We start from the raw sequence: 26,731 nt of genomic DNA, 5'->3' as shown, positions 1-26,731 counted from the left end.
GGTCAGTGCCCTTGGCTGGGTGGGTGCACTGCAGGGAGCCCTGGCTGTTTTTCCCTGAGGAAATACATTTCTTTATCTCCCATTTCGTTCCTTTGGAGGGGTCCCTGCTGCTGTTTGGGTGTGTCCCGTGTCAGAGGTGGGTCCAACTCTGCAGCTGTGGGGCAGCTCCTGGGCTGGGCCATTTCTGCCTCTCCCACTGTCCCTGCTTGCTCTGAGCCTCAGCAGCCTGACCCACAACACTCCAGGGCTGGCCACTCCAGCTTGGCCCAGTGCTGCTGGAGGGGGAACTGGGGGAACTGGGGGATCCTGCTGCTGATGGCTTGGCAGGGGCTGCCACCTTCCTCTGTGCTGGAAGTTCATTTAGGGAAAAAATAAAAGCTTTTGGTCCTCAGGTACCTTTGGTTATTGGTAACTTTTGAAATTCTCTTCCAGGATTGGAGTCTTGCAAAGGAATTCACACTGGATGAAAACCATTTCCTGAAGCTGGGTCTGTTCCAGGAACTGTAACCCAAATGTTTCTGTGTCTGTGGAGAAGATTACACGTTTGAGGAAACTTCTACTGAAGGTAGGAACACCTCCCTGTCCTTTTGGAATGGTTTGGGATAGAAGGGTGGCTGCTCCTGGGATTGATCCTGACATTTAATACCTGGAGCACCTGAGAGGAGCTGTGGTGTCCAGGGATGTTCCTGGGGATGGAGTCCAGGCTGGGCTCAGTCCCTGTGTCCCTGAGCCTGGCCTGGCTTTATCCCCATGGAAAGGGGGCTCAGGGCTGCCCAGGCAGGTTTGGAGTGCCCATCCTGCAGGTGGCACTGAGTGCTCCGGGCTGGATGGGCTGGGAGGGCTTTTCCAGCATTCCCAGCATTTTGGGATTCCCAGTGTGCTGGCCAGGACCCTCCCTAAAACCAGCTTCAAGTGGAAGTGCCTCTGAGAGCCTGAGCTCAGCCCATCTGTGCTGGGGAGAGCATGGAGCTCCTGGCTCCCTGCTGTGGCTGCTGCAGGAAATTCCCTGTGGCAGTGCCACCCTGTGCACTCCTCCTGGCAGGGACAGCAGCTGGGATCCCACTGGAGCTGCCAGGGAGCATCCAGCAGGGAGCTCAGGGCTCACAGCAGCAGCTGCCCCTTGCTGCAGCACCCATTCCAGTGGGGGCCTGCCCTGCATCCCCTGCAGCTCTGGGGACTGCAGGATCCTCCAGTGCCTGCACTTGGGCATTGTCCTGGTGGGAGCTCAGGTGGGAAAAGCTTCCCGAGCACTCCCAAAGGAAAACAGCTGCTGCCATGGCAATGGGTGATGAGTTAGAGATGCACAGATTGCAATGCTTAGGTGCATTTAGGGAAGGAATTCCTGCTGGGCTGGAATTGCAGAGCAGCTGTGGCTGCCCCTGGATCCCTGGAATGTCCAAGGCCAGGCTGGATGGGGCTGGGAGCAGCCTGGTCCTTGTGGCAGCTTTGGTAAGCTCAGCCTGATTATTTCTAAGCAGATGTTGATTCCTTGCTGTTCTCTTCCTTCTGGGATCACTCCCAAATCCACTGGCCTTGGTTTGGGATCCTGTTTCTGATTTGTGTTGGGTTCTTACCTTTCATCCTGCTGCTGTCAGGGAGGGAGTTGTGCCCTAAAGCTGTTTGGGAATTCCATGCCCAAGCCCCCAGTGGGAATTCAGCTGAGCCAGCTGTGTTTTCCAGGTGGATTTTCCAGTGCTGGAACAGTTTGCAGCCAAAGCTGATTTGGGGTTTCACTTTCAGCAGGTTCACTAAAGTGGGATTTGGTTTCCTGGATAACTGGGATGAGAGGTGGAGAGCTCTTGCATGGAGTGTGCTCCAGACTTTTTCCCATACTGGAATTGCAGGGAATCCCCTACATTTTGGGATACTTTTTGTTGCTTTGTGTAGCAAAGCATAAAAAGATTTATTCTTATGGAGGAAATAGGGGAAATTTTGTATTAAAAAAAACCAAACCCCAAACCAGAAAGATTTAGCTTGAAATTCCCATCAGGAATCTGTGTCTGTCCAGGCTGAAATCCACCCTGGATGGAACTGGGACCTGCTCAGCTGGGCCAGAGCTGCTGGAGTTGGGCTTGGCTTTGGGATTTTGTGCTGGATGGTACTGGGATAGCAGGAGGGTCCCAAAACTCCTTTTGGGAACATCCATCCCTCAGCATTTCCATGTGCTCCACCTGGTGAAAACATTCAGTGCTTGATTTCAGCAGGAATGGTCTTAAAGAGGCCAAATCAGTACAAAAAATCAGCAAATGCTGGGGGTTTGTGCTGGTTTGCAGGAGGAGCTGCCTGGGGGGATCCTGCCCCTCTGTGTTCCATTCCCCTGGTGTTGGAGTGGGGAGCATTTGGGGAAGGCTGGGAAATGCTGTGGGTGATTGTCTGAGCCTGTGTTTGCTGAGGATCAGGGGGACCCACAACTGACTGGGAATAACCCAGAGAGAAACCTGAGCAGCACAGGGCACCTGAGAGTGACCTGACCTGAGTGACCCTGACCTGAGTGACCCTGACCTGAGTGACCCTGAACTGAGTGACCCTGAACTGAGAGTGACCCTGAACTGAGAGTGACCCTGAACTGAGTGACCCTGAACTGAGTGACCTGAACTGAGTGACCCCTGAACTGAGAGTGACCCTGAACTGAGTGACCCTGAACTGAGTGACCCTGACTGAGAGTGACCCTGACCTGAGTGACCCTGAACTGAGAGTGACCCTGACTGAGTGACCCTGACTGAGAGGACCCTGAACTGAGTGACCCTGAACTGAGAGTGACCCTGAACTGAGTGACCCTGAACTGAGTGACCCTGAACTGAGAGTGACCCTGACCTGAGTGACCCTGAACTGAGTGACCCTGAACTGAGAGTGACCCTGAACTGAGTGACCCTGAACTGAGAGTGACCTGAACTGAGTGACCCTGAACTGAGAGTGACCCTGAACGGTGACCTGAACTGAGAGTGACCCTGAACTGAGAGTGACCCTGAACTGAGTGACCCTGAACTGAGTGACCCTGAACTGAGAGTGACCCTGACCTGAGTGACCCTGACCTGAGTGACCCTGAACTGAGAGTGACCCTGAACTGAGAGTGACCCTGAACTGAGTGACCCTGAACTGAGAGTGACCCTAAACTGAGAGACCCTAAACTGAGTGACCCTGAACTGAAAGTGACCTGACCTGAGTGACCCTGACCTGAGTGACCCTGAACTGAGTGACCCTAAACTGAGTGACCCTAAACTGAGTGACCCTGAACTGAGTGACCTGAACTGAGAGTGACCCTGAACTGAGTGACCCTGAACTGAGTGACCCTGAACTGAGTGACCCTGAACTGAGAGTGACCTGAACTGAGTGACCCTGGACTGAGAGTGACCCTGAACTGAGAGTGACCCTGAACTGAGTGACCCTGGACTGAGTGACCCTGAACTGAGTGACCTGAACTGAGTGACAATGAACTGAGTGACCCTGAACTGAGAGTGACCCTGACCTGAGTGACCCTGAACTGAGTGACACTGAACTGAGAGTGACCCTGAACTGAGTGACCCTGAACTGAGTGACCTGAACTGAGTGACCCTGAACTGAGAGTGACCCTGAACTGAGAGTGACCCTGAACTGAGAGTGACCTGAACTGAGTGACCCTGAACTGAGTGACCCTGAACTGAGTGACCCTGAACTGAGTGACCCTGAACTGAGTGACCCTGAACTGAGAGTGACCCTGAACTGAGAGTGACCCTGAACTGAGTGACCCTGAACTGAGAGTGACCCTGAACTGAGAGTGACCCTGAACTGAGAGTGACCCTGAACTGAGTGAGACCCTGAACTGAGAGTGACCCTGAACTGAGAGTGACCCTGAACTGAGAGTGACCCTGAACTGAGAGTGACCCTGAACTGAGTGACCCTGAACTGAGTGACCCTGAACTGAGTGACCCTGAACTGAGAGTGACCCTGAACTGAGTGACCCTGAACTGAGAGTGACCCTGAACTGAGTGACCCTGAACTGAGAGTGACCCTGAACTGAGTGACCTGAACTGAGTGACCCTGAACTGAGAGTGACCCTGAACTGAGTGACCCTGAACTGAGTGACCCTGAACTGAGTGACCCTGAACTGAGAGTGACCTGAACTGAGAGTGACCTGAACTGAGAGTGACCCTGAACTGAGTGACCCTGAACTGAGTGACCCTGAACTGAGAGTGACCCTGAACTGAGTGACCCTGAACTGAGAGTGACCCTGAACTGAGTGACCCTGAACTGAGTGACCCTGAACTGAGTGACCTGAACTGAGAGTGACCCTGAACTGAGAGTGACCCTGACTGAGTGACCCTGAAACTGAGTGACCCTGAAACTGAGAGTGACCCTGAAACTGAGAGTGACCCTGAACTGAGTGACCCTGAACTGAGAGTGACCCTGACCTGAGTGACCCTGAACTGAGTGACCCTGAACTAGAGTGACCCTGAAACTGAGAGTGACCCTGACCTGAGTGACCCTGAACTGAGTGACCCTGAACTGAGAGTGACCCTGAACTGGGTGACCCTGAACTGAGGTGACCCTGAACTGAGAGTGACCCTGAACTGAGAGTGACCCTGACTGAGTGGACCCTGAACTGAGAGTGTCCCTGAACTGAGTGACCCTGACCTGAGAGTGACCCTGAACTGAGTGACCCTGAACCTGAGAGTGACCCTGGAACTGAGGTGACCCTGAACTGAGTGAACCTGAACTGAGAGTGACCTGAACTGAGAGTGACCCTGAACTGAGTGACCTGAACTGAGAGTGACCCTGAACTGAGTGACCGAGCTGAGAGTGACCCTGAACTGAGAGTGACCCTGAACTGAGAGTGACCCTGAACTGAGTGACCCTGAACTGAGTGACCCTGAACTGAGTGACCCTGAACTGAGTGACCCTGAACTGAGTGACCCTGAACTGAGTGACCCTGAACTGAGTGACCCTGAACTGAGAGTGACCTGAACTGAGAGTGACCCTGAACTGAGTGACCCTGAACTGAGAGTGACCCTGACCTGAGTGACCCTGACCTGAGAGTGACCCTGAACTGAGAGTGACCCTGAACTGAGTGACCTGAACTGAGAGTGACCCTGAACTGAGAGTGTGACCCTGAACTGAAGTGACCCTGAACTGAGTGTCCCTGAAACTGAGAGTGACCCTGAACTGAGAGTGACCCTGAACTGAGTGACCCTGAACTGAGTGACCCTGAACTGAGAGTGACCCTGAACTGAGAGTGTCCCTGAACTGAGAGTGACCCTGAACTGAGTGACCCTGAACTGAGAGTGACCCTGAACTGAGAGTGACCCTGAACTGAGAGTGACCCTGAACTGAGAGTGACCCTGAACTGAGTGACCCTGAACTGAGAGTGACCCTGAACTGAGAGTGACCCTGAACTGAGTGACCCTGAACTGAGTGACCCTGAACTGAGTGACCCTGAACTGAGAGTGACCCTGAACTGAGAGTGACCCTGAACTGAGTGACCCTGAACTGAGAGTGACCCTGAACTGAGAGTGACCCTGAACTGAGAGTGACCCTGAACTGAGAGTGACCCTGAACTGAGTGACCCTGAACTGAGTGACCCTGAACTGAGAGTGACCCTGAACTGAGTGACCCTGAACTGAGTGACCCTGAACTGAGAGTGACCTGAACTGAGTGACCCTGAACTGAGTGACCCTGAACTGAGAGTGACCCTGAACTGAGAGTGACCCTGAACTGAGTGACCTGACCTGAGTGACCCTGACCTGAGTGACCCTGACCTGAGTGACCCTGAACTGAGAGTGACCCTGAACTGAGAGTGACCCTGAACTGAGAGTGACCCTGAACTGAGAGTGACCCTGAACTGAGTGACCCTGAACTGAGAGTGACCCTGAACTGAGAGTGACCCTGAACTGAGTGACCCTGGACTGAGTGACCCTGAATTGAGAGTGACCTGAACTGAGTGACCCTGAACTGAGTGACCCTGAACTGAGTGACCCTGAACTGAGTGACCCTGAACTGAGTGACTCTGAACTGAGTGACCTGAACTGAGAGTGACCCTGAAACTGAGAGTGACCCTGAACTGAGTGACCCTGACCTGAGAGTGACCCTGAACTGAGTGACCTGAACTGAGAGTGACCCTGAACTGAGAGTGACCCTGAACTGAGAGTGACCCTGAACTGAGTGACCCTGAATTGAGTGACCCTGAACTGAGAGTGACCTGAACTGAGAGTGACCCTGAACTGAGTGACCCTGAACTGAGTGACCCTGAACTGAGAGTGACCCTGAACTGAGAGTGACCCTGAACTGAGTGACCCTGACCTGAGAGTGACCCTGAACTGAGTGACCCTGAACTGAGAGTGACCCTGAACTGAGAGTGACCCTGAACTGAGAGTGACCTGAACTGAGTGACCCTGAACTGAGTGACCCTGAACTGAGTGACCCTGAACTGAGAGTGACCTGAACTGAGAGTGACCCTGAACTGAGTGACCCTGAACTGAGAGTGACCCGACTGAGAGTGACCCTGAACTGAGTGACCCTGAACTGAGAGTGACCCTGAACTGAGTGACCCTGAACTGAGTGACCTGAACTGAGTGACCCTGAACTGAGAGTGACCCTGAACTGAGAGTGACCCTGAACTGAGTGACCCTGACCTGAGAGTGACCCTGAACTGAGTGACCCTGAACTGAGTGACCCTGAACTGAGTGACCCTGAACTGAGAGTGACCCTGAACTGAGAGTGACCCTGAACTGAGAGTGACCTGAACTGAGTGACCCTGAACTGAGTGACCTGAACTGAGTGACCCTGAACTGAGTGACCCTGAACTGGAGTGACCTGAACTGAGTGACCCTGACTGAGAGTGACCCTGACTGAGTGACCCTGACTGAGTGACCCTGAACTGAGTGACCCTGACTGAGAGTGACCCTGAACTGAGAGTGCCCTGAACGAGTGACCCTGAACTGAGTGACCCTGAACTGAGAGTGACCCTGAACTGAGAGTGACCCTGAACTGAGTGACCCTGAACTGAGAGTGACCCTGAACTGAGTGACCCTGAACTGAGTGACCCTGAACTGAGAGTGACCTGAACTGAGTGACCCTGAACTGAGTGACCCTGAACTGAGAGTGACCCTGAACTGAGTGACCCTGAACTGAGAGTGACCCTGAACTGAGTGACCCTGAACTGAGTGACCCTGAACTGAGAGTGACCCTGAACTGAGAGTGACCCTGACCTGAGTGACCCTGAACTGAGTGACCCTGAACTGAGAGTGACCCTGAACTGAGAGTGACCCTGACCTGAGTGACCCTGAACTGAGAGTGACCCTGACCTGAGTGACCCTGAACTGAGTGACCCTGAACTGAGAGTGACCCTGAACTGAGAGTGACCCTGAACTGAGTGACCCTGAACTGAGTGACCCTGAACTGAGTGACCCTGAACTGAGAGTGACCCTGAACTGAGAGTGACCCTGAACTGAGTGACCCTGAACTGAGTGACCCTGAACTGAGTGACCCTGAACTGAGAGTGTCCCTGAACTGAGTGACCCTGACCTGAGAGTGACCCTGAACTGAGTGACCCTGAACTGAGAGTGACCCTGAACTGAGTGACCCTGAACTGAGTGACCCTGAACTGAGAGTGACACTGAACTGAGAGTGACCCTGAACTGAGTGACCCTGAACTGAGAGTGACCCTGAACTGAGTGACCTGAACTGAGAGTGACCCTGAACTGAGAGTGACCCTGAACTGAGAGTGACCCTGAACTGAGTGACCCTGAACTGAGAGTGACCCTGAACTGAGTGACCCTGAACTGAGAGTGACCTGAACTGAGAGTGACCCTGAACTGAGTGACCCTGAACTGAGAGTGACCCTGACCTGAGTGACCCTGACCTGAGAGTGACCCTGAACTGAGAGTGTCCCTGAACTGAGTGACCCTGAACTGAGAGTGACCCTGAACTGAGAGTGACCCTGAACTGAGAGTGACCCTGAACTGAGAGTGACCCTGAACTGAGTGTCCCTGAACTGAGAGTGACCCTGAACTGAGAGTGACCCTGAACTGAGTGACCCTGAACTGAGTGACCCTGAACTGAGAGTGACCCTGAACTGAGAGTGTCCCTGAACTGAGAGTGACCTGAACTGAGAGTGACCCTGAACTGAGTGTCCCTGAACTGAGAGTGACCCTGAACTGAGAGTGACCCTGAACTGAGTGACCCTGAACTGAGTGACCCTGAACTGAGTGACCCTGAACTGAGAGTGACCCTGAACTGAGAGTGACCTGAACTGAGTGACCCTGAACTGAGAGTGACCCTGAACTGAGAGTGACCCTGAACTGAGTGACCCTGAACTGAGAGTGCCCTGAACTGAGTGACCCTGAACTGAGAGTGACCTGAACTGAGTGTCCCTGAACTGAGTGACCCTGAACTGAGAGTGACCCTGAACTGAGTGACCCTGAACTGAGTGACCCTGAACTGAGAGTGACCTGAACTGAGTGTCCCTGAACTGAGTGACCCTGAACTGAGAGTGACCCTGACTGAGTGACCCTGAACTGAGAGTGGACCTGACTGAGTCACCCTGACTGAATGACCCTGAACTGAGAGTGACCCCTGAACTGAGAGTGACCTGAACTGAGAGGACCCTGAACTGAGTGACCCTGACTGAGAGTGACCCTGAACTGAGAGTGACCCTGAACTGATGGACCCTGACTGAGTGACCCTGAATTGAAGTGACCTGAACTGAGGTGACCCTGAACTGAGTGTACCCTGAACTGAGTGACCCTGAACTGAGAGTGACCCTGAACTGGGTGACTCTGAACTGAGTGACCCTGAACTGAGTGACCCTGAACTGAGTGACCCTGAACTGAGTGACCCTGAACTGAGAGTGACCTGAACTGAGTGACCCTGAACTGAGAGTGACCTGAACTGAGTGACCCTGAACTGAGTGACCCTGAACTGAGTGACCCTGAACTGAGAGTGACCCTGAACTGAGAGTGACCCTGAACTGAGTGACCCTGAACTGAGAGTGACCCTGAACTGAGAGTGACCTGAACTGAGTGACCCTGGACTGAGAGTGACCCTGAACTGAGTGACCCTGAACTGAGTGACCCTGAACTGAGAGTGACCCTGAACTGAGAGTGACCCTGAACTGAGTGTCCCTGAACTGAGAGTGACCCTGAACTGAGTGACCTGAACTGAGTGACCCTGAACTGAGAGCGTCCCTGAACTGAGAGTGACCCTGAACTGAGAGTGACCCTGAACTGAGTGACCCTGAACTGAGAGTGACCTGAACTGAGAGTGACCCTGAACTGAGTGACCCTGAACTGAGAGTGACCTGAACTGAGAGTGACCCTGAACTGAGTGACCCTGAACTGAGAGTGACCTGAACTGAGTGACCCTGAACTGAGTGACCCTGAACTGAGTGACCCTGAACTGAGAGTGACCCTGAACTGAGAGTGACCCTGAACTGAGTGACCCTGAACTGAGTGACCCTGAACTGAGAGTGACCCTGAATTGAGAGTGACCTGAACTGAGTGACCCTGGACTGAGAGTGACCCTGAATTGAGAGTGACCGTGAACTGAGTGACCCTGAACTGAGTGACCCTGAACTGAGAGTGACCCTGACCTGAGAGTGACCCTGAACTGAGAGTGACCTGAACTGAGAGTGACCCTGAACTGAGAGTGACCCTGAACTGAGAGTGACCCTGAACTGAGTGACCCTGAACTGGGAGTGACCCTGGCACTGAGTGACCCTGAACTGAGAGTGACCCTGAACTGAGTGACCCTGAACTGAGAGTGACCCTGAACTGAGAGTGACCCTGAACTGAGTGACCCTGAACTGAGTGACCCTGAACTGAGAGTGACCCTGAACTGAGAGTGACCCTGAACTGAGTGACCCTGAACTGAGTGACCCTGAACTGAGTGACCCTGAACTGAGTGACCCTGAACTGAGAGTGACCCTGAACTGAGAGTGACCCTGAACTGAGTGACCCTGAACTGAGAGTGACCCTGAACTGAGTGACCCTGAACTGAGAGTGACCCTGAACTGAGAGTGACCCTGAACTGAGAGTGACCCTGAACTGAGAGTGACCTGAACTGAGAGTGACCCTGAACTGAGAGTGACCCTGAACTGAGAGTGACCCTGAACTGAGTGACCCTGAACTGAGAGTGACCCTGAACTGAGTGACCCTGAACTGAGAGTGACCCTGAACTGAGAGTGACCCTGAACTGAGAGTGACCCTGAACTGAGTGACCCTGAACTGAGAGTGACCCTGAACTGAGTGACCCTGAACTGAGTGACCCTGAACTGAGAGTGACCCTGAACTGAGTGACCCTGAACTGAGAGTGACCCTGAACTGAGTGACCTGAACTGAGAGTGACCCTGAACTGAGAGTGACCCTGAACTGAGTGACCCTGAACTGAGAGCGACCCTGAACTGAGAGTGACCCTGAACTGAGAGTGGACCCTGCACTGAGTGCCCCTGGAACTGAGAGTGACCCTGAACTGAGTGGACCCTGAATCTGCGTGCCCCTGAACTGAGAGTGACCCTGAACTGAGCTGACCCTGAACTGAGAGTGACCCTGAACTGCTTGAACCTGAACTGAGAGTGACCCTGAACTGAGACGTGACCCTGAACTGGAGTGACCCTGAACTGAGAGTACCCTGCACTGAGAGTGACCCTGAACTGAGGACCCTGAACTGAGTGACCCTGAACTGAGAGTGACCCTGATACATGGGGTGGTACCCTGGCACCTTGGGTGAACCTGGCAACTGGGTGAGCCTGACTCTGAGTGGACCCTGAACTGAGTGACCCTGAACTGAGAGTGACCCTGAACTGAGAGTGACCCTGAACTGAGAGTGACCCTCAACTGAGAGTGACCCTGGCACTGGGTGACCCTGGCACTGGGTGACCCTGGCACTGGGTGACCCTGGCACCTGTACTCTTCCCCAGGTCACTTCCCTGATGTTCCCACTGCAGTTCCCAAAGGGAGCCTTGGAATGAGCATTCCCTGGGGCTGCCAGCAGCAGGGGGCTGGGACATCACCCATTTATTTATGAAAAATAAATAATTAATGGGAGAATTCCCATTGGAATTCCCAGCATGGAATTCCTTGGGCTCAGAACATTTTGTATAAAACACTGATTTTTTTTCTTTATGCAAATGAGCAGCTCTGGGGCAGGTACTGTCCAGGACACAGCTCTGGGGAGGATGGGAAATGAAGTTAAAATAAATGAAATAAATAGAATAGAATATAATAGAATAGAATAGAATAGAATAGAATAGAATAGAATAGAATAGAATAGAATAGAATAGAATGTGCTCCCTCCCCACAGCTCCTGAGCAGATGGAGAAAAAGGAATGAACAGAGCAGAGGTGGTAAAAGAGGTGCTTTGGAGTGTTTAACAGCAACTCATTAGTTGTTGGAAGTTTCTATAAACTCAGCTGGAATTTTGTTGGCAGATAATTGAGTATTCCCAGCCCTGAGGAGTCAGGGTTTGTTGGTCTTGGAATTCTGTGTTGGAAGAGGGAGATTAAATATCTCCTGCATTGCCCTGGGTGGGATTTGGGGTCCCTTCCCCCCAGCCCACCCCCGGGTTCCCTGAGGCTGTGGTGCCCACCCAGAGGGTGTTTAATTGCTGTTGTTAATGAGCTGTCCCAGCCCTGCAGCTGCTGCAGAGCCTTGGTGACAATCCCAGGGCTCAGGTGACACTGGGAGATCCCTGCTCAGGTGTGGAGCTGCTGCCCCAGAGCTGCTCTGCTGGGACATCCCAGAAGTGAATCCAGCAGCTGGGAAGGGCTGTGAGTGTCCACCTGGAAGGGGGGGAAACATCTCTGCTGTACTGCTGGCAAAAGAGACGTGAGTTAAAGTGCTGAGATGGGAGAAGGGCAGATCCCATGGAATCAGAGACTCTGGGATGGGTTGGGATAAAGGGACCCCCGAGCCCCCCAGTGCCACCCCTGCAGTGCCATGGCAGGGACCCCTGCCCCTGTCCCACTGCTGCAGCCCCAGTGTCCAGCCTGGGATCCAGGGGCAGCCACAGTTGCTGTGGCAGTTCCAGCCAGGCCCTGCCCCCCCAGGGAAGGCCAGGCAGGTTTCCTGGAGATGGACACAAGCTCAGGAGAGCTCTGGAATTGCCAGGATGACACTGGGTGTCAGTTTGGAAGGGGAGAATTCCGTGTGCCTGCACAGCAATGCAGGGAATGGTTCTGCATTTGAACCCCCAAACCTCCTTCACTGGAGGCCCTTGGTGCCAGATCCTCTCTTGGTGAGTTTGTAACCAGGCAGAGATGGTTAAAAATACCCAAAGAACAGTTTGTGAGGAACACACCGAGCCCTGCAGGGCTGTCACTGCTGTGTCATGTAGCTTGAACATTCAGATGGTGCCTCCCAAATCCAGAAACCCCAGAGTCCCAAAATCCCTGGGGCTGGAAAAGCCCCCCCAGCCCATCTAATCCAAACTGTGCCTGATCCCCACCCTGTCCCCAGCACTCAGTGCCACCTCCAGGAATTCCCTGACATTCCCTGAGTGCAGGGAGGGGGATCCAGCCCTCCCTGGGCAGTTCCAGCCCTGCCCACCCTTCCCCTGGGGAAATTCCTGCTGCTGCCCCCCCAGCCCTGCCCTGCCCTGCCCTGCCCTGCCCAGCTCCCCCAGCCCCTGCCCAGCTCCCCCAGCCCCATTCCAGCTCCCCCAGCCCCTGCCCAGCTCCCCCAGCCCCATTCCCAGCTCCCCCAGCCCCTGCCCAGCTCCCCCAGCCCCTGCCCAGCTCCCCCAGCCCCATTCCCAGCTCCCCCAGCCCCATTCCCAGCTCCCCCAGCCCCTGCCCAGCTCCCCCAGCCCCTGCCCAGCTCCCCCAGCCCCATTCCCGCTCCCCCAGCCCCATTCCCATCTCCCCCAGCCCCATTCCAGCTCCCCCAGCCCTGCCCAGCTCCCCCAGCCCCATTCCCAGCTCCCCCAGCCCCTGCCCAGCTCCCCCAGCCCTGCCCAGCTCCCCCAGCCCCATTCCCAGCTCCCCCAGCCCCTGCCAGCTCCCCCAGCCCATTCCCAGCTCCCCCAGCCCCTGCCCAGCTCCCCCAGCCCCATTCCCAGCTCCCCCAGCCCCATTCCCAGCTCCCCCAGCCCCATTCCCAGCTCCCCCAGCCCCTGCCCAGCTCCCCCAGCCCCATTCCCAGCTCCCCCAGCCCCATTCCCAGCTCCCCCAGCCCCTGCCCAGCTCCCCCAGCCCCATTCCAGTTCCCCCAGCCCATTCCCAGCTCCCCCAGCCCCATTCCCAGCTCCATACCCTGCACCCCTCCAGCTGCCCCCAGGATTCTGGGTGGAAAAACCCTGATGTGTAAAAGAAACTCAGCTTTTCCCCTGTTCCATGTCCTGGTTCTGTGAATGCTTCACTTGGAGCTTCAGTGTGGAAATTACACCATGAAGAACAGAGAGATTTGAAATCTGATGAGGAAATTGGGGTCTTCAGCCTTTGCAAGGCCCTGCTCTGGCAGAGCCCCTCAGTGTCATTCCTGCAGGGAAAGGGGTTTTTAAGAGGACAGTGTCCAGGCTGTGCTGTAGCTGAGGGTGCAGAGTGGGACTGGCAGAGGATCAGGCACAGGGACAATTTTGGATGCTGGAAAAAGCCAAAGGAATGGATGGAGAGAGTTGTGTGTGTGGAATGGGGATGTGGGTTAGGTTAAAAACAGCCTTGTGATCCTGGGCATGGATCACATGGTGCTGCAGGATCAGCTGGGAACAGGGACACAGCTCAGCCCAGGGACTGTGTGTGCAGGGTGGGAGCAGGGCTGGCACTGCCCAGGAGGGGTGTGGAGGGACCTGTGTCACCTGAGTCACCTGTGTCACCTGTGTCACCTGAGTCACCTGTGTCACCTGTGCCTGCTGTTCCTGCTGGGGCTGCAGAGGGGCTGGGGACAAGGACAGGGCCAGGGGACAGGGAATGGCTCCCAGTGCCACAGGGCAGGGCTGGCTGGGATCTTGGGCAGCAATTGCTGGCTGGGCTGGAACTGCCAGAGCAGCTGTGGCTGCCCCTGGATCCCTGGAATGGCCAAGGCCAGGCTGGACACTGGGGCTGGGACAGTGGGACAGGGACAGGGGTCCCTGCCATGGCACTGCAGGGCTGGCACTGGGGGGCTCTGGGGTCCCTTCCCACCCAAACAATTCAGGATTCCATGAATTCTGTACCTGTTGTGGCCAGAACAGGGCTCTGAAGGGTTGAGGGGTGAGATGGGCAAGGGCAGAATTGGAAGATGAAATGTTAAGGAAATGAAGGAGCCCTGGAAGGGTCTCCTACGGATGGTTTGAATGGTTTGGTGCAACTCACAGCTTTTCCAAAATTCCAAGTATTAGGAAAGCAGAGTGGAAAAACTTTACTGATAGAGCTCACACAGAGAAAAATTGGGATAAAAATATGGCAGACAAGGGATGGGGTAGGAGTGGATGGAAATGAGGGATTCAAAGTGCAGTGGCTCTGGAAGGACCCTGAGGGGCTGGAGCCTGTGCAGGGCAGGGAATGGAGCTGGGAATGGGGCTGGGGGTGCTGGGAATGGGGCTGGGGGAGCTGGGAATGGGCTGGGGGAGCTGGAATGGGGCTGGGGGAGCTGGGAATGGGGCTGGGGGAGCTGGGAATGGGGCTGGGGGAGCTGGAATGGGGCTGGGGGAGCTGGGCAGGGGCTGGGGGAGCTGGGCAGGGGCTGGGGGAGCTGGAATGGGGCTGGGGGAGCTGGGCAGGGGCTGGGGGAGCTGGAATGGGGCTGGGGGAGCTGGGCAGGGGCTGGGGGAGCTGAGAATGGGGCTGGGGGAGCTGGAATGGGGCTGGGGGAGCTGAGAATGGGGCTGGGGGAGCTGGGAATGGGGCTGGGGGGGCTGGAATGGGGCTGGGGGAGCTGGGCAGGGGCTGGGGGAGCTGGGCAGGGGCTGGGGGAGCTGGGCAGGGGCTGGGGGAGCTGAGAATGGGGCTGGGGGAGCTGGAATGGGGCTGGGGGAGCTGGGAATGGGGCTGGGGGAGCTGGGCAGGGGCTGGGGGAGCTGGAATGGGGCTGGGGGAGCTGGAATGGGGCTGGGGGAGCTGGGCAGGGGCTCAGGCTGCAGCAAAGGAGGCTCAGGGCCCTGGTGGTTCTGCACAAGTCCCTGCAGGAGGGGACAGGGACAGGTCGGGCTGTGCTGCAGGAACAGGGACAGGAGCAGAGGGAAGATTTTGGGGCAGTTCCCTCTCCAGGAGGGTTGGGCAGGACTGGCAGGGGCTGCTCAGGCTGGGGTGGGGTCCCTGTCCCTGGAAGGGTTTGGAAGTTGTGGCCGTGGCAGGTGAGCCGGGGTGGGGCTGGTGCAGCAGAGCTCCTGTGCAGGCTCAGGGCTGCCCCCGAGCAGCAGTGAGCAGTGAGCAGTGCAGCAATCAGCAGTGCAGCAGTGAGCAGTGCAGCAGTGATCAGTACAGCTGTGAGCAGTGCAGCAGTGCAGCAATCAGTAGTGCAGCAGTCAGCAGTGCAGCAGGGAGCAGTGAGCAGTGCAGCAGTGAGCAGTGCAGCAATCAGCACTGCAGCAATCAGCAGTGCAGCAATCAGCACTGCAGCAGTGAGCAATGAGCAGTGCAGCACTGCAGCAATCAGCACTGCAGCAGTGAGCAATGAGCAGTGCAGCACTGCAGCAGTGCAGCAATCAGCACTGCAGCAGTGCAGCAGGGAGCAGTGCAGCAGGGAGCAGTGCAGCAGCTGTCAGTGCTTCCCTCCCCAGGCAGCCCTGTGCCAGCACCATGTTCTGGAAGTTCGACCTGAACACGACGTCGCATGTGGACAAGCTGCTGGACAAGGAGGATGTGAGCCTGGAGGAGCTGATGGAGGAGGATGACGTGCTGCAGGAGTGCAAGGCGCAGAACCGGCGCCTGCTGGACTTCCTGTGCCAGCAGCAGTGCATGCAGCAGCTGGTCACCCTCATCACCCACGAGCCCCCCGCCGACATGGACGAGAAGGTCCGGTTCAAGTAGGTATTGGGGCCCTGCTGGCCTGGGCTGCCGGGGCATGGATGGGGCTGGGGCCTGCCATGGGCCCTGCAGGGAGCTGCAGCTATTGCAGGGAGCTGCAGCCATTGCAGGGAACTGAGCCATTGCAGGGAACTGAGCCATTGCAGGGAGCTGCAGCCATTGCAGGGAGCTGCAGCTATTGCAGGGAACTGCAGCCATTGCAGGGAACTGAGCCATTGCAGGGAGCTGCAGCCATTGCAGGGAGCTGCAGCCATTGCAGGGAACTGAGCCATTGCAGGGAACTGAGCCATTGCAGGGAGCTGCAGCCATTGCAGGGAGCTGCAGCCATTGCAGGGAACTGCAGCCATTGCAGGGAGCTGCAGCCATTGCAGGGAACTGAGCCATTGCAGGGAGCTGCAGCCATTGCAGGGAACTGAGCCATTGCAGGGAGCTGCAGCCATTGCAGGGAGCTGCAGCCATTGCAGGGAGCTGCAGCCATTGCAGGGAGCTGCAGCTATTGCAGGGAACTGCAGCCATTGCAGGGAACTGAGCCATTGCAGGGAGCTGCAGCCATTGCAGGGAGCTGCAGCCATTGCAGGGAACTGAGCCATTGCAGGGAACTGAGCCATTGCAGGGAGCTGCAGCCATTGCAGGGAGCTGAGCCATTGCAGGGAACTGAGCCATTGCAGGGAACTGAGCCATTGCAGGGAGCTGCAGCCATTGCAGGGAACTGAGCCATTGCAGGGAGCTGCAGCCATTGCAGGGAACTGAGCCATTGCAGGGAACTGAGCCATTGCAGGGAACTGAGCCATTGCAGGGAGCTGCAGCCATTGCAGGGAGCTGCAGCCATTGCGGGGAACTGAGCCATTGCAGGGAACTGAGCCATTGCAGGGAGCTGCAGCTATTGCAGGGAGCTGCAGCCATTGCAGGGAGCTGCAGCTATTGCAGGGAACTGAGCCATTGCAGGGAACTGAGCCATTGCAGGGAGCTGCAGCCATTGCAGGGAGCTGCAGCTATTGCAGGGAACTGAGCCATTGCAGGGAACTGAGCCATTGCAGGGAGCTGCAGCCATTGCAGGGAACTGAGCCATTGCAGGGAACTGAGCCATTGCAGGGAACTGAGCCATTGCAGGGAACTGAGCCATTGCAGGGAGCTGCAGCCATTGCAGGGAGCTGCAGCTATTGCAGGGAGCTGAGCCATTGCAGGGAGCTGCAGCCATTGCAGGGAACTGCAGCCATTGCAGGGAGCTGCAGCCATTGCAGGGAACTGAGCCATTGCAGGGAGCTGCAGCTATTGCAGGGAACTGAGCCATTGCAGGGAATGGCAGCCATTGCAGGGAACTGAGCCATTGCAGGGAGCTGCAGCCATTGCAGGGAACTGCAGCCATTGCAGGGAGCTGCAGCTATTGCAGGGAACTGAGCCATTGCAGGGAGCTGCAGCCATTGCAGGGAGCTGCAGCCATTGCAGGGAACTGAGCCATTGCAGGGAACTGAGACATTGCAGGGAGCTGCAGCTATTGCAGGGAGCTGCAGCCATTGCAGGGAGCTGCAGCCATTGCAGGGAACTGAGCCATTGCAGGGAGCTGAGCCATTGCAGGGAACTGAGCCATTGCAGGGAGCTGCAGCTATTGCAGGGAGCTGCAGCCATTGCAGGGAACTGCAGCCATTGCAGGGAGCTGCAGCCATTGCAGGGAGCTGCAGCCATTGCAGGGAGCTGCAGCTATTGCAGGGAACTGAGCCATTGCAGGGAGCTGCAGCCATTGCAGGGAGCTGCAGCCATTGCAGGGAACTGAGCCATTGCAGGGAGCTGCAGCCATTGCAGGGAACTGAGCCATTGCAGGGAGCTGAGCCATTGCAGGGAACTGAGCCATTGCAGGGAGCTGCAGCCATTGCAGGGAACTGCAGCCATTGCAGGGAGCTGCAGCCATTGCAGGGAACTGCAGCCATTGCAGGGAACTGAGCCATTGCAGGGAGCTGCAGCTATTGCAGGGAACTGCAGCCATTGCAGGGAACTGCAGCCATTGCAGGGAACTGAGCCATTGCAGGGAGCTGCAGCCATTGCAGGGAACTGCAGCCATTGCAGGGAACTGAGCCATTGCAGGGAGCTGCAGCCATTGCAGGGAGCTGCAGCCATTGCAGGGAGCTGCAGCCATTGCAGGGAACTGCAGCCATTGCAGGGAACTGAGCCATTGCAGGCAACTGCAGCCATTGCAGGCAACTGCAGCGGCCCCCCCCTGCAGGCAACTGCAACTGCAACTGCCCCCTGCAGGCACCTACAACTGCCCCCTGCAGGCAACTGCAACTGCCCCCTGCAGGCAACTGCAACTGCAACTGCCCCCTGCAGGCACCTGCAACTGCCCCCCTGCAGGCAACTGCAGCTGCAACTGCCCCCTGCAGGCATCTGCAACTGCCCCCTGCAGGCATCTGCAACTGCCCCCTGCAGGCAACTGCAACTGCCCCCTGCAGGCAACTGCAACTGCAACTGCCCCCTGCAGGCACCTGCAACTGCCCCCCTGCAGGCAACTGCAGCTGCAACTGCCCCCTGCAGGCATCTGCAACTGCCCCCTGCAGGCATCTGCAACTGCCCCCTGCAGGCAACTGCAACTGCAACTGCCCCCTGCAGGCACCTACAACTGCCCCCTGCAGGCAACTGCAACTGCCCCCCTGCAGGCAGCTGCCACTTTTCTTGCCCTGGTTTTGATGTTTAACATCCAGCTGGTCTCCAAAAACAGATTCTTATTTCAAATTGTGCCTCCATAAAAACATAGCTCAATTACTGTCTCAAGTAATCAAATCTCAAATAATGTAAAAAAAAAAAAAATCCTATCTCAGATAATGTCTCCAAAAAATCTTATCCTGCTCTTCCCTGAAAATCCAAAGCCCCTTGAGTAGGTTTGTATAGGAAAGGGGAACACAAGAGATAAAAATCTCTGAACTCAGTGGGTTTCCAATCCCACAGAACAAAGGGAGCTGGAGAGTGAATAAAATCTGGGATATTTTCATGTGCTGCACGTCCAGATCCTGCTGGTTTCAGGGATCAGGCTCCAGACAGGCCCTGCCTCTGCTCACACCTGAGCCCCTCACAGGGCTTTGCACCTCACCAAATTTGTGTTCATGCATTTTTAACCCCAAATATATATATTTTTATAAATAATATTTTTTTACTCAAAAATATTGACATTTGGGTTTTGGGGAGTTTGTTTGCCTTTGTGAAGTTTATATAAAAATAAAAAGCTGCTCTGACTATAAATAAATAGAAGTGGGCAGGTTTTTGCTGGTGGGAATGGAGCAGGGCTGGGCTTGGTGGAAAGGCACAGAAATGGCACGTTCAGGTGTGGTTTGGATAAGAGTGATACCAGTGTGAGGTGGCTGTTCCCAGTGGGAATACCTGGGGTGGTCACTGGGGATGTCCTGTGGCTGCTCTGCCAGGATCCTGCTCTGAAAGGTGAATTGGGACCCACCTGCAGAGCTGCCCCAGCCCTGGGGATGCAGCAGCAGCAGCTGGAGCTGCTGCAGGGCTGGAGCCCCTCAGCTCCCAGGGATCAGCCTGGGAGAGCTGGGGGGGCTCAGCTGGGCAGGAGCAGGATCCAGGCAGAGCTCAGAGCCTGGAGGGGCTCCAGGGGAGCTGCAGAGGGGCTGGGGACAAGGACAGGGCCAGCAGGCAGGGAATGGCTCCCAGTGCCACAGGGCAGGGCTGGCTGGGATCTTGGGCAGCAATTGCTGGCTGGGCTGGAACTGCCAGAGCAGCTGTGGCTGCCCCTGGATCCCTGGAATGGCCAAGGCCAGGCTGGACACTGGGGCTGGGACAGTGGGACAGGGGCAGGGGTCCCTGCCATGGCACTGCAGGGGTGGCACTGGGGGGCTCTGGGGGTCCCTTCTATCCCAAACCATCCTGGGATTCCCTGACTGTAACCAGAGAGGAGAAGAATGAGGGAAGAGGGGGACAAGGACAGAGGTTTCAAGAAGGAAATTCCTGCTGGGACACCAGGACTGATGTTCATGGAGCATTTTCTTGGCTGGACTTGGGAATCCCAGGCAGAGCAAGCCCAGAAGTTTCTCCAGAGCCTGGAGAGGGGAAGGAGGGTTTGAGCTCCTTAGAAACCAGGGAAGCTTTTGAGATAAGTAAAGGCTGAGCAGGAAGAATGGACTCTGTGTAAATCCAGATGAAATCCCACTTTTGGCTCTTCAGGAAAGGTTATGAAAGTTTGTGAAGTGGAACAGGAGAAGCTTGATAGCTTTGTGAGGATCTGGGGCTCAGGATGTGTGGAGAGGGATCAGGCAAGGGTTCATCCCTGGAACAGTCACATGGAGGTTCATGAAGTTCAGAGGGGAATCTGCAAAGAGGAGAAATCCCCAGTGAATCCCCATCCATGCAGAACCTGTGGGACTAAGCACCTGAAAGGAGAGTGTGGATCTTGGATCAGCCAGTGAGCTGCTGAGCACAGGGGGAGCTCAGCTTCCAGGAGAGAGAGTTCCCTGCAGCCTGGGAACCCCAGGGCTGGGATGTGGTGCCAGAACAGGGATGGTGAGGGTTGGATCAGAGCTGGGGCTCTGGGAGCTGCAGGAGCAGCACCTGCTGGGACAGGGAGAGCTCCCATTCCTGCCCTGGCCGTGGGATGTGCATCCCAGGGACACACACACAGATCTTTAGGAACTGTGGATGCTTTTTGCATGGAATGAGCCAGGAAAAGGAGAAATGAGTCCTGGTGTCCCCTTGGGCTGGAAGGGCTGGAAGGTCCCTGTGGGCTGGTGGCAGTGACACCCTCAGCCTCTGCTCCTTGGGCTGCAGGCACAGGAGGAGGCTCTGGGGAAGGGAATGCTGCAGGGAAAGGGTCAAAGCTCCCAGCTGGCCTGGAAGTGCTCCAGTGGCTGGAGCAGTGCAAAGCTCAGATTGCAGAGATTGGGAAAGATGCTGGTGTAGAAACCTGGTTTGGTCACAAATCAGTAACAACCCATTGTGGGGAAAGTGTCCTCAGCAGAGGGAAACTGTCATGGGGTGGGTTGGGATAAAGGGACCCCAGAGCCCCCCAGTGCCATGGCAGGGACCCCTCCCAGTGCCCAGCTGCTGCCAGCCTGTGTCCAGCCTGGAGCTGAGCATTGCAGGGCTGCAGGGGCAGGCACAGCTGCAGGGCTGCAGGGGGGCAGGGGTGCAGGGGCAGCTGCAGGGTGCAGGGGCAGGTGCAGGGGTGCAGGGGGGCAGGGGCAGTTGCAGGGGTGCAGGGGCAGGTGCAGGGGTGCAGGGGCAGGTGCAGGGGTGCAGGGGTGCAGGGGCAGGTGCAGGGCTGCAGGGGCAGGTGCAGGGAGGCAGGGGCAGTTGCAGGGGTGCAGGGGCAGGCACAGCTGCAGGGCTGCAGGGGTGCAGGGGCAGGTGCAGGGGTGCAGGGGTGCAGGGGCAGGTGCAGGGGTGCAGGGGCAGGCCCTGCTGTGCAGCTGCTCAGTGTCTGTGCCCAGGTACCCCAACACGGCCTGCGAGCTGCTGACCTCGGACGTGCCGCAGATCAACGACAAGCTGGGCGGGGACGAGACCCTGCTGAACATCCTGTACGAGTTCCTGGAGCACGAGCCCCCCCTGAACCCGCTGCTGGCCAGCTTCTTCAGCAAGACCATCGGCAACCTGATCGCCCGCAAGACCGAGCAGGTGGGGCTGCCCTGCCCTGCCCTGGACCTGCCCTGCCCTGCCCTGGCACTGCCTTGCCCTGCCCTGCTCCTGTTCCTGCCCTGCCCTGCCCTGCCCTGCTCCTGTTCCTGCCCTGCCCTGGCACTGCCTTGCCCTGCCCTGCCCCTGTTCCTGCCCTGCCCTGCTCCTGTTCCTGCCCTGCCCTGCCCTGCCCTGCTCCTGTTCCTGCCCTGCCCTGCCCTGGCACTGCCTTGCCCTGCCCTGCTCCTGTTCCTGCCCTGCCCTGCCCTGGCACTGCCTTGCCCTGCCCTGCTCCTGTTCCTGCCCTGCCCTGCCCTGGCACTGCCCTGCCCTGCCCTGGACCTGCCCTGCCCTGCCCTGGCACTGCCTTGCCCTGCCCTGCTCCTGTTCCTGTCCTGCCCTGCCCTGCCCCTGTTCCTGCCCTGCCCTTCCCTGGACCTGCCCTGCCCTGCTCCTGTTCCTGCCCTGCCCTGCTCCTGTTCCTGCCCTGCCCTGCCCTGTTCCTGCCCTGCCCTGCCCTGCCCTTCCCTGGACCTGCCCTGCCCTGCCCTGGACCTGCCCTGCCCTGGCACTGCCTTGCCCTGCCCTGCTCCTGTTCCTGCCCTGCCCTGCTCCTGTTCCTGCCCTGCCCTGCCCTGTTCCTGCCCTGCCCTGCCCTGGCACTGCCTTGCCCTGCCCTGCCCCTGTTCCTGCCCTGCCCTGCCCCTGTCCCAGCCCCTGCCCCTGCCCCTGCTGTGCCCTTGCTGGCAGCTGGGGTTGGGGCTGCAGCTCTCAGGAAGGGTCTGGGAGCTCCTCAGGCAGGTGCTGGTGTGGGCAGACTCTTCCCAGAGTTCTGTCAGGATATCCCCATGGCACAGCTAAAGCTTCACTTTTCATAATAAGGTGTTTTGAGGATCATTCCAGTCCATAATCCTTCCTTCTGGAAGGGATGCATGGGCTGAGCAGGGTCTCAGGAATACTCACATCCTAATAAATGCTGGGGTTATAAAGGCTTGAGAGGAAAGGAGAATTCTCCAGCCTCATTTCTTTCTATGGCCTTGAGTTTCTCTGTGGCACAGGGGGGGAAAAGGTTGGCTGAAAAGATGTGATTTGGTGTTGCCTTGGAATTAGAATTATTGCCTAGAGAGTTCCCAACCCAGGGCCGGTGGCTGAGACACAAAGGAGAAGCTCTGGGAGCTGTGAGGGAGATGTGGGGGATTTGTGGGGGACTTGTAAGGGAGATGTGAGGGATTTGTGAGAAAGTTATGGGGAAATTGTGAGGGAGCTGTGAGTTGTGGGGGATTTGTGAGGGAATTGTGAGGGGGCTGTGAGGGGTTTGTGAGGGAGCTGTGAGGGGTTTGTGAGGGGTTTGTGAGGGGTTTGTGAGGGGGCTGTGAGGGGGTTGTAGGGAAGCTGTGAGGGGTTTGTGAGGGGGCTGTGAGGGGTTTGTGAGGGGTTTGTGAGGGGTTTGTGAGGGGGCTGTGAGGGGTTTGTAGGGAAGCTGTGAGGGGTTTGTGAGGGGGCTGTGAGGGGTTTGTGAGGGGGCTGTGAGGGGTTTGTGAGGGGTTTGTGAGGGGTTTGTGAGGGGTTTGTAGGGAAGCTGTGAGGGGTTTGTAGGGAAGCTGTGAGGGGTTTGTAGGGAAGCTGTGAGGGGTTTGTGAGGGGGCTGTGAGGGGTTTGTGAGGGAGCTGTGAGGGGTTTGTGAGGGGTTTGTGAGGGGTTTGTGAGGGGGCTCTGAGGGGTTTGTGAGGGGGCTGTGAGGGGTTTGTGAGGGGTTTGTGAGGGGGCTGTGAGGGGTTTGTGAGGGGTTTGTGAGGGGGCTGTGAGGGGTTTGTGAGGGGGCTGTGAGGGGTTTGTGAGGGGTTTGTGAGGGGGCTGTGATGGGTTTGTGAGGGGTTTGTGAGGGAGCTGTGCAGGGTTTGTGAGGGGTTTGTGAGGGGTTTGTGAGGGGGCTGTGAGGGGTTTGTGAGGGGTTTGTGAGGGGTTTGTGAGGGGGCTGTGAGGGGTTTGTAGGGAAGCTGTGAGGGGTTTGTGAGGGGGCTGTGAGGGGTTTGTGAGGGGTTTGTGAGGGGTTTGTAGGGAAGCTGTGAGGGGTTTGTGAGGGGGCTCTGAGGGGTTTGTGAGGGGTTTGTGAGGGGTTTGTGAGGGGTTTGTGAGGGGGCTGTGCAGGGTTTGTGAGGGGGCTGTGAGGGGTTTGTGAGGGGGCTGTGAGGGGTTTGTGAGGGGGCTGTGAGGGGTTTGTGAGGGGGCTGTGAGGGGTTTGTGAGGGGTTTGTGAGGGGTTTGTGAGGGGGGCTGTGAGGGGTTTGTGAGGGGGGCTGTGAGGGGTTTGTAGGGAAGCTGTGAGGGGTTTGTGAGGGAGCTGTGATGGGTTTGTGAGGGGGCTGTGAGGGGTTTGTGAGGGGGCTGTGAGGGGTTTGTGAGGGAGCTGTGAGGGGTTTGTGAGGGAGCTGTGAGGGGTTTGTGAGGGGGCTGTGAGGGGTTTGTGAGGGGGCTGTGAGGGGTTTGTAGGGAAGCTGTGAGGGGTTTGTAGGGAAGCTGTGAGGGGTTTGTAGGGAAGCTGTGAGGCAGGCGTGTCCCCTGCTGCAGCTGATGCAGGCTGCTGTTTGCACAGGTGATCTCGTTTTTGAGGAGGAAGGAGAAGTTCCTGAGCCTGGTGCTGAAGCACATCGACACTTCGGCCATGATGGACCTGCTGCTGCGCCTGATCAGCTGCGTGGAGCCGCCGGCGCTGCGCCAGGACGTGCTCAACGTGAGAGCCCTGATTTGCCCTCCTGCCTGGGGGTGACACAAGGCCCTGGGGCTGCTCTGTGCCCCCCTGCCCCTCCTGCCTGGGGGTGACACAAGGCTCTGGGGCTGCTGTGTGCCCCCCTGCCCCTCCTGCCTGGGGGTGACACAAGGCTCTGGGGCTGCTCTGTGCCCCCCTGCCCCTCCTGCCTGGGGGTGTCACAAGGCCCTGGGGCTGCTCTGTGCCCCCCTGCCCCTCCTGCCTGGGAGTGACACAAGGCCCTGGGGCTGCTCTGTGCCCCCCTGCCCCTCCTGCCTGGGGGTGACACAAGGCCCTGGGGCTGCTCTGTGCCCCCCTGCCCCTCCTGCCTGCCTGCCTGGGGACATGGCTCTGGGGCTGCTGTGTGCCAGCAGCACACCCACCCCTCTGGCAGCTCCTGCTGCAGGCTGGGGTCTCCCAGGGCAGCAGCCTGGCTCACTGCTGGCACCAAAGGGGTCCCATGTTTTCCCATGGAGCAGCCCCTCTGTGTTCTTCACAGTGTTCAGAAAATCAGACATTGGTGTCATTCCTTACCATGGTCAAGGAATCATAGAATCAGGGAGTCCTGGAGTGATTTGGGTGGGGAGGGACCCCAGAGCCCCCCAGTGCCACCCCTGCAGTGCCATGGCAGGGACCCCTGCCCCTGTCCCACTGTCCCAGCCCCAGTGTCCAGCCTGGCCTTGGCCATTCCAGGGATCCAGGGGCAGCCACAGCTGCTCTGGCAGTTCCAGCCCAGCCAGCAATTGCTGCCCAAGATCCCAGCCAGCCCTGCCCTGTGGCACTGGGAGCCATTCCCTGCCTGCTGGCCCTGTCCTTGTCCCCAGCCCCTCTGCAGCTCTCCTGGAGCCCCTCCAGGGCTCTGATCCTGGATCCTGCTCCTGCCCAGGTGAGCCCCCCAGCTGTCCCAGGCTGGATCCCTGGGAGCTGAGGGGCTCCAGACCCATCCCTGGAAATGTTTTTCCTTGTAATGGGAGTTTGTCATTTTCCGGGCAGTTGAGTTTGGAAATGTTTGGAATTGCTGGGAAGAGTTTGGGGGATGTCACAGATCCATGAGTTTTCCTGGAGTAGGAGTGGATGTGCATGGGTGGAGATAAGGGCTGAGGCTGCAGGTGTGGCTGGGAGGGAGCAGTGGCAGGGAGCCCTTGAACAGGACATTCCTGGTTTGCCTGGGCTGGAAAGGGAGCTGTGGAGTGGTTTGCATGGAGAACAGCAGGTTGTGGAGCAAGGTGAAGGTACAGTGACAGCTGTTCCACATCTGGCAGGAGCAGGAATTGCTGAGTGTGAGCAGCAGGAGGAGCAGGAGCTGCTGGGAGAGTGTGGTGGGGGTTCTGTCACCACTGCTCACATGAGGCATCCAAATCCATCCCCATCCATGCCAACCCAAACCCATCCCTGCCTCAGGGGTGGGAGGAGGAGAGGGAGGGAATTGCTGCCCCTTCCTGCAGAGCTTCCCAGAGCTCCTCCTGTTCTGAGTTCCCAATCCAGTGAGGATTTCCTCTCCTGCTCTTCCCCTGCAGTGGCTGAATGAGGCCAGGATTATCCAGAGACTCGTGGAGCTGATCCATTCGAGCCAGGACGAGGATGTGAGTGGCACCAGGGCTGCCCTTTGGGGTGCTGGGTCCTTCCTTCTCCTGAGACCTGTGCAGGAGCCATGGGGATGGCCTTGGGATGTCCCACCCTCTGCTCAGCACCACATGTGGGGGTTTGGAGTGGTTTCATCTGCTTTTGACTTATTTTAGTCCAAATTGTGTGTTCACCTCAAGCCTACAGACAGTGGGGACTTCCCTTGGGATTAGGGAGTTCCTGCTGTTCTTGGAAGATCCTTTAAAATCAGCCACTTATTGCCATTTTCAGATCTTTTTAGCCCAAGTAGGAATTCAGTTGTAAAGTCCAGAAATGCAGTTCTGTGAGCCCAACTCCCTCAGCTCATCCAGGCAAACTTCCCTCTGTGAGAGGAAAGCTGGGAACACCCCCGTGGGTTTGTGCTGGAGCAGGTGCTGAGGCACAGCAGCTCCAGAGAGGCTTGGACTGATGGCCAGAACCAGAGGATGAACTCCCCAGACACCCCTTTAGTCCCCAGGAGTGAAATGGTGAAGGGTTTTGTCCAGCAGGAGAGCTGGGCAGTGGGAGGAAGGAGGGAATGTTTATGTGCAGGGTGGCAGGATGGGGGAGAGGAGCACGAATCCTCATCCCTGAGCTCCTGAGCTGCTCTTGGTGCTCACATTTGGGCCAGTCTCTGGTGCTGCTGCTGCAGGAGTGCCCAGGGGAGCAGAGCTGGGGTTGATCCCACCCAGCCAGGCCAGCCCTGACCCTGCTCCTGTCCCTTTCCAGAGGCAATCCAACGCTGCCCAGACCCTGTGTGACATCATCAGGCTGAGCAGAGACCAGAGCACTCAGCTCCAGGATGTCCCAGAGCCAGATCCACTTCTCACAGCACTGGAATCGTGAGTACTGGGGGCA

The 26,731-nt window shown here is 57.2% G+C and overlaps 1 protein-coding gene across 1 annotated transcript; it reads left to right on the top strand.

The window, feature by feature from the left end:
* The first annotated feature begins 415 nt into the window (after positions 1–415).
* LOC306816342 (serine/threonine-protein phosphatase 6 regulatory subunit 2-like) lies at positions 416–26,731 on the top strand. The gene is made up of 6 exons (XM_079332792.1): positions 416–565; positions 15,664–15,909; positions 21,340–21,526; positions 24,119–24,256; positions 25,789–25,854; positions 26,603–26,731. Exons 2-6 carry the CDS (start codon positions 15,683–15,685, stop codon positions 26,717–26,719), a joined length of 735 nt encoding a protein of 244 aa, XP_079188918.1. The 5' UTR covers positions 416–565; positions 15,664–15,682; the 3' UTR covers positions 26,720–26,731.

This window comes from Erithacus rubecula (genome assembly GCF_903797595.1).
Source record: "Erithacus rubecula genome assembly, contig: scaffold_533_arrow_ctg1, whole genome shotgun sequence".
NCBI classification, from domain to species: Eukaryota; Metazoa; Chordata; class Aves; order Passeriformes; family Muscicapidae; genus Erithacus; species Erithacus rubecula.
The sequence above is the reverse complement of the archived record's forward strand: the minus strand, read 5'-3'. Positions and strand labels throughout refer to the sequence as shown.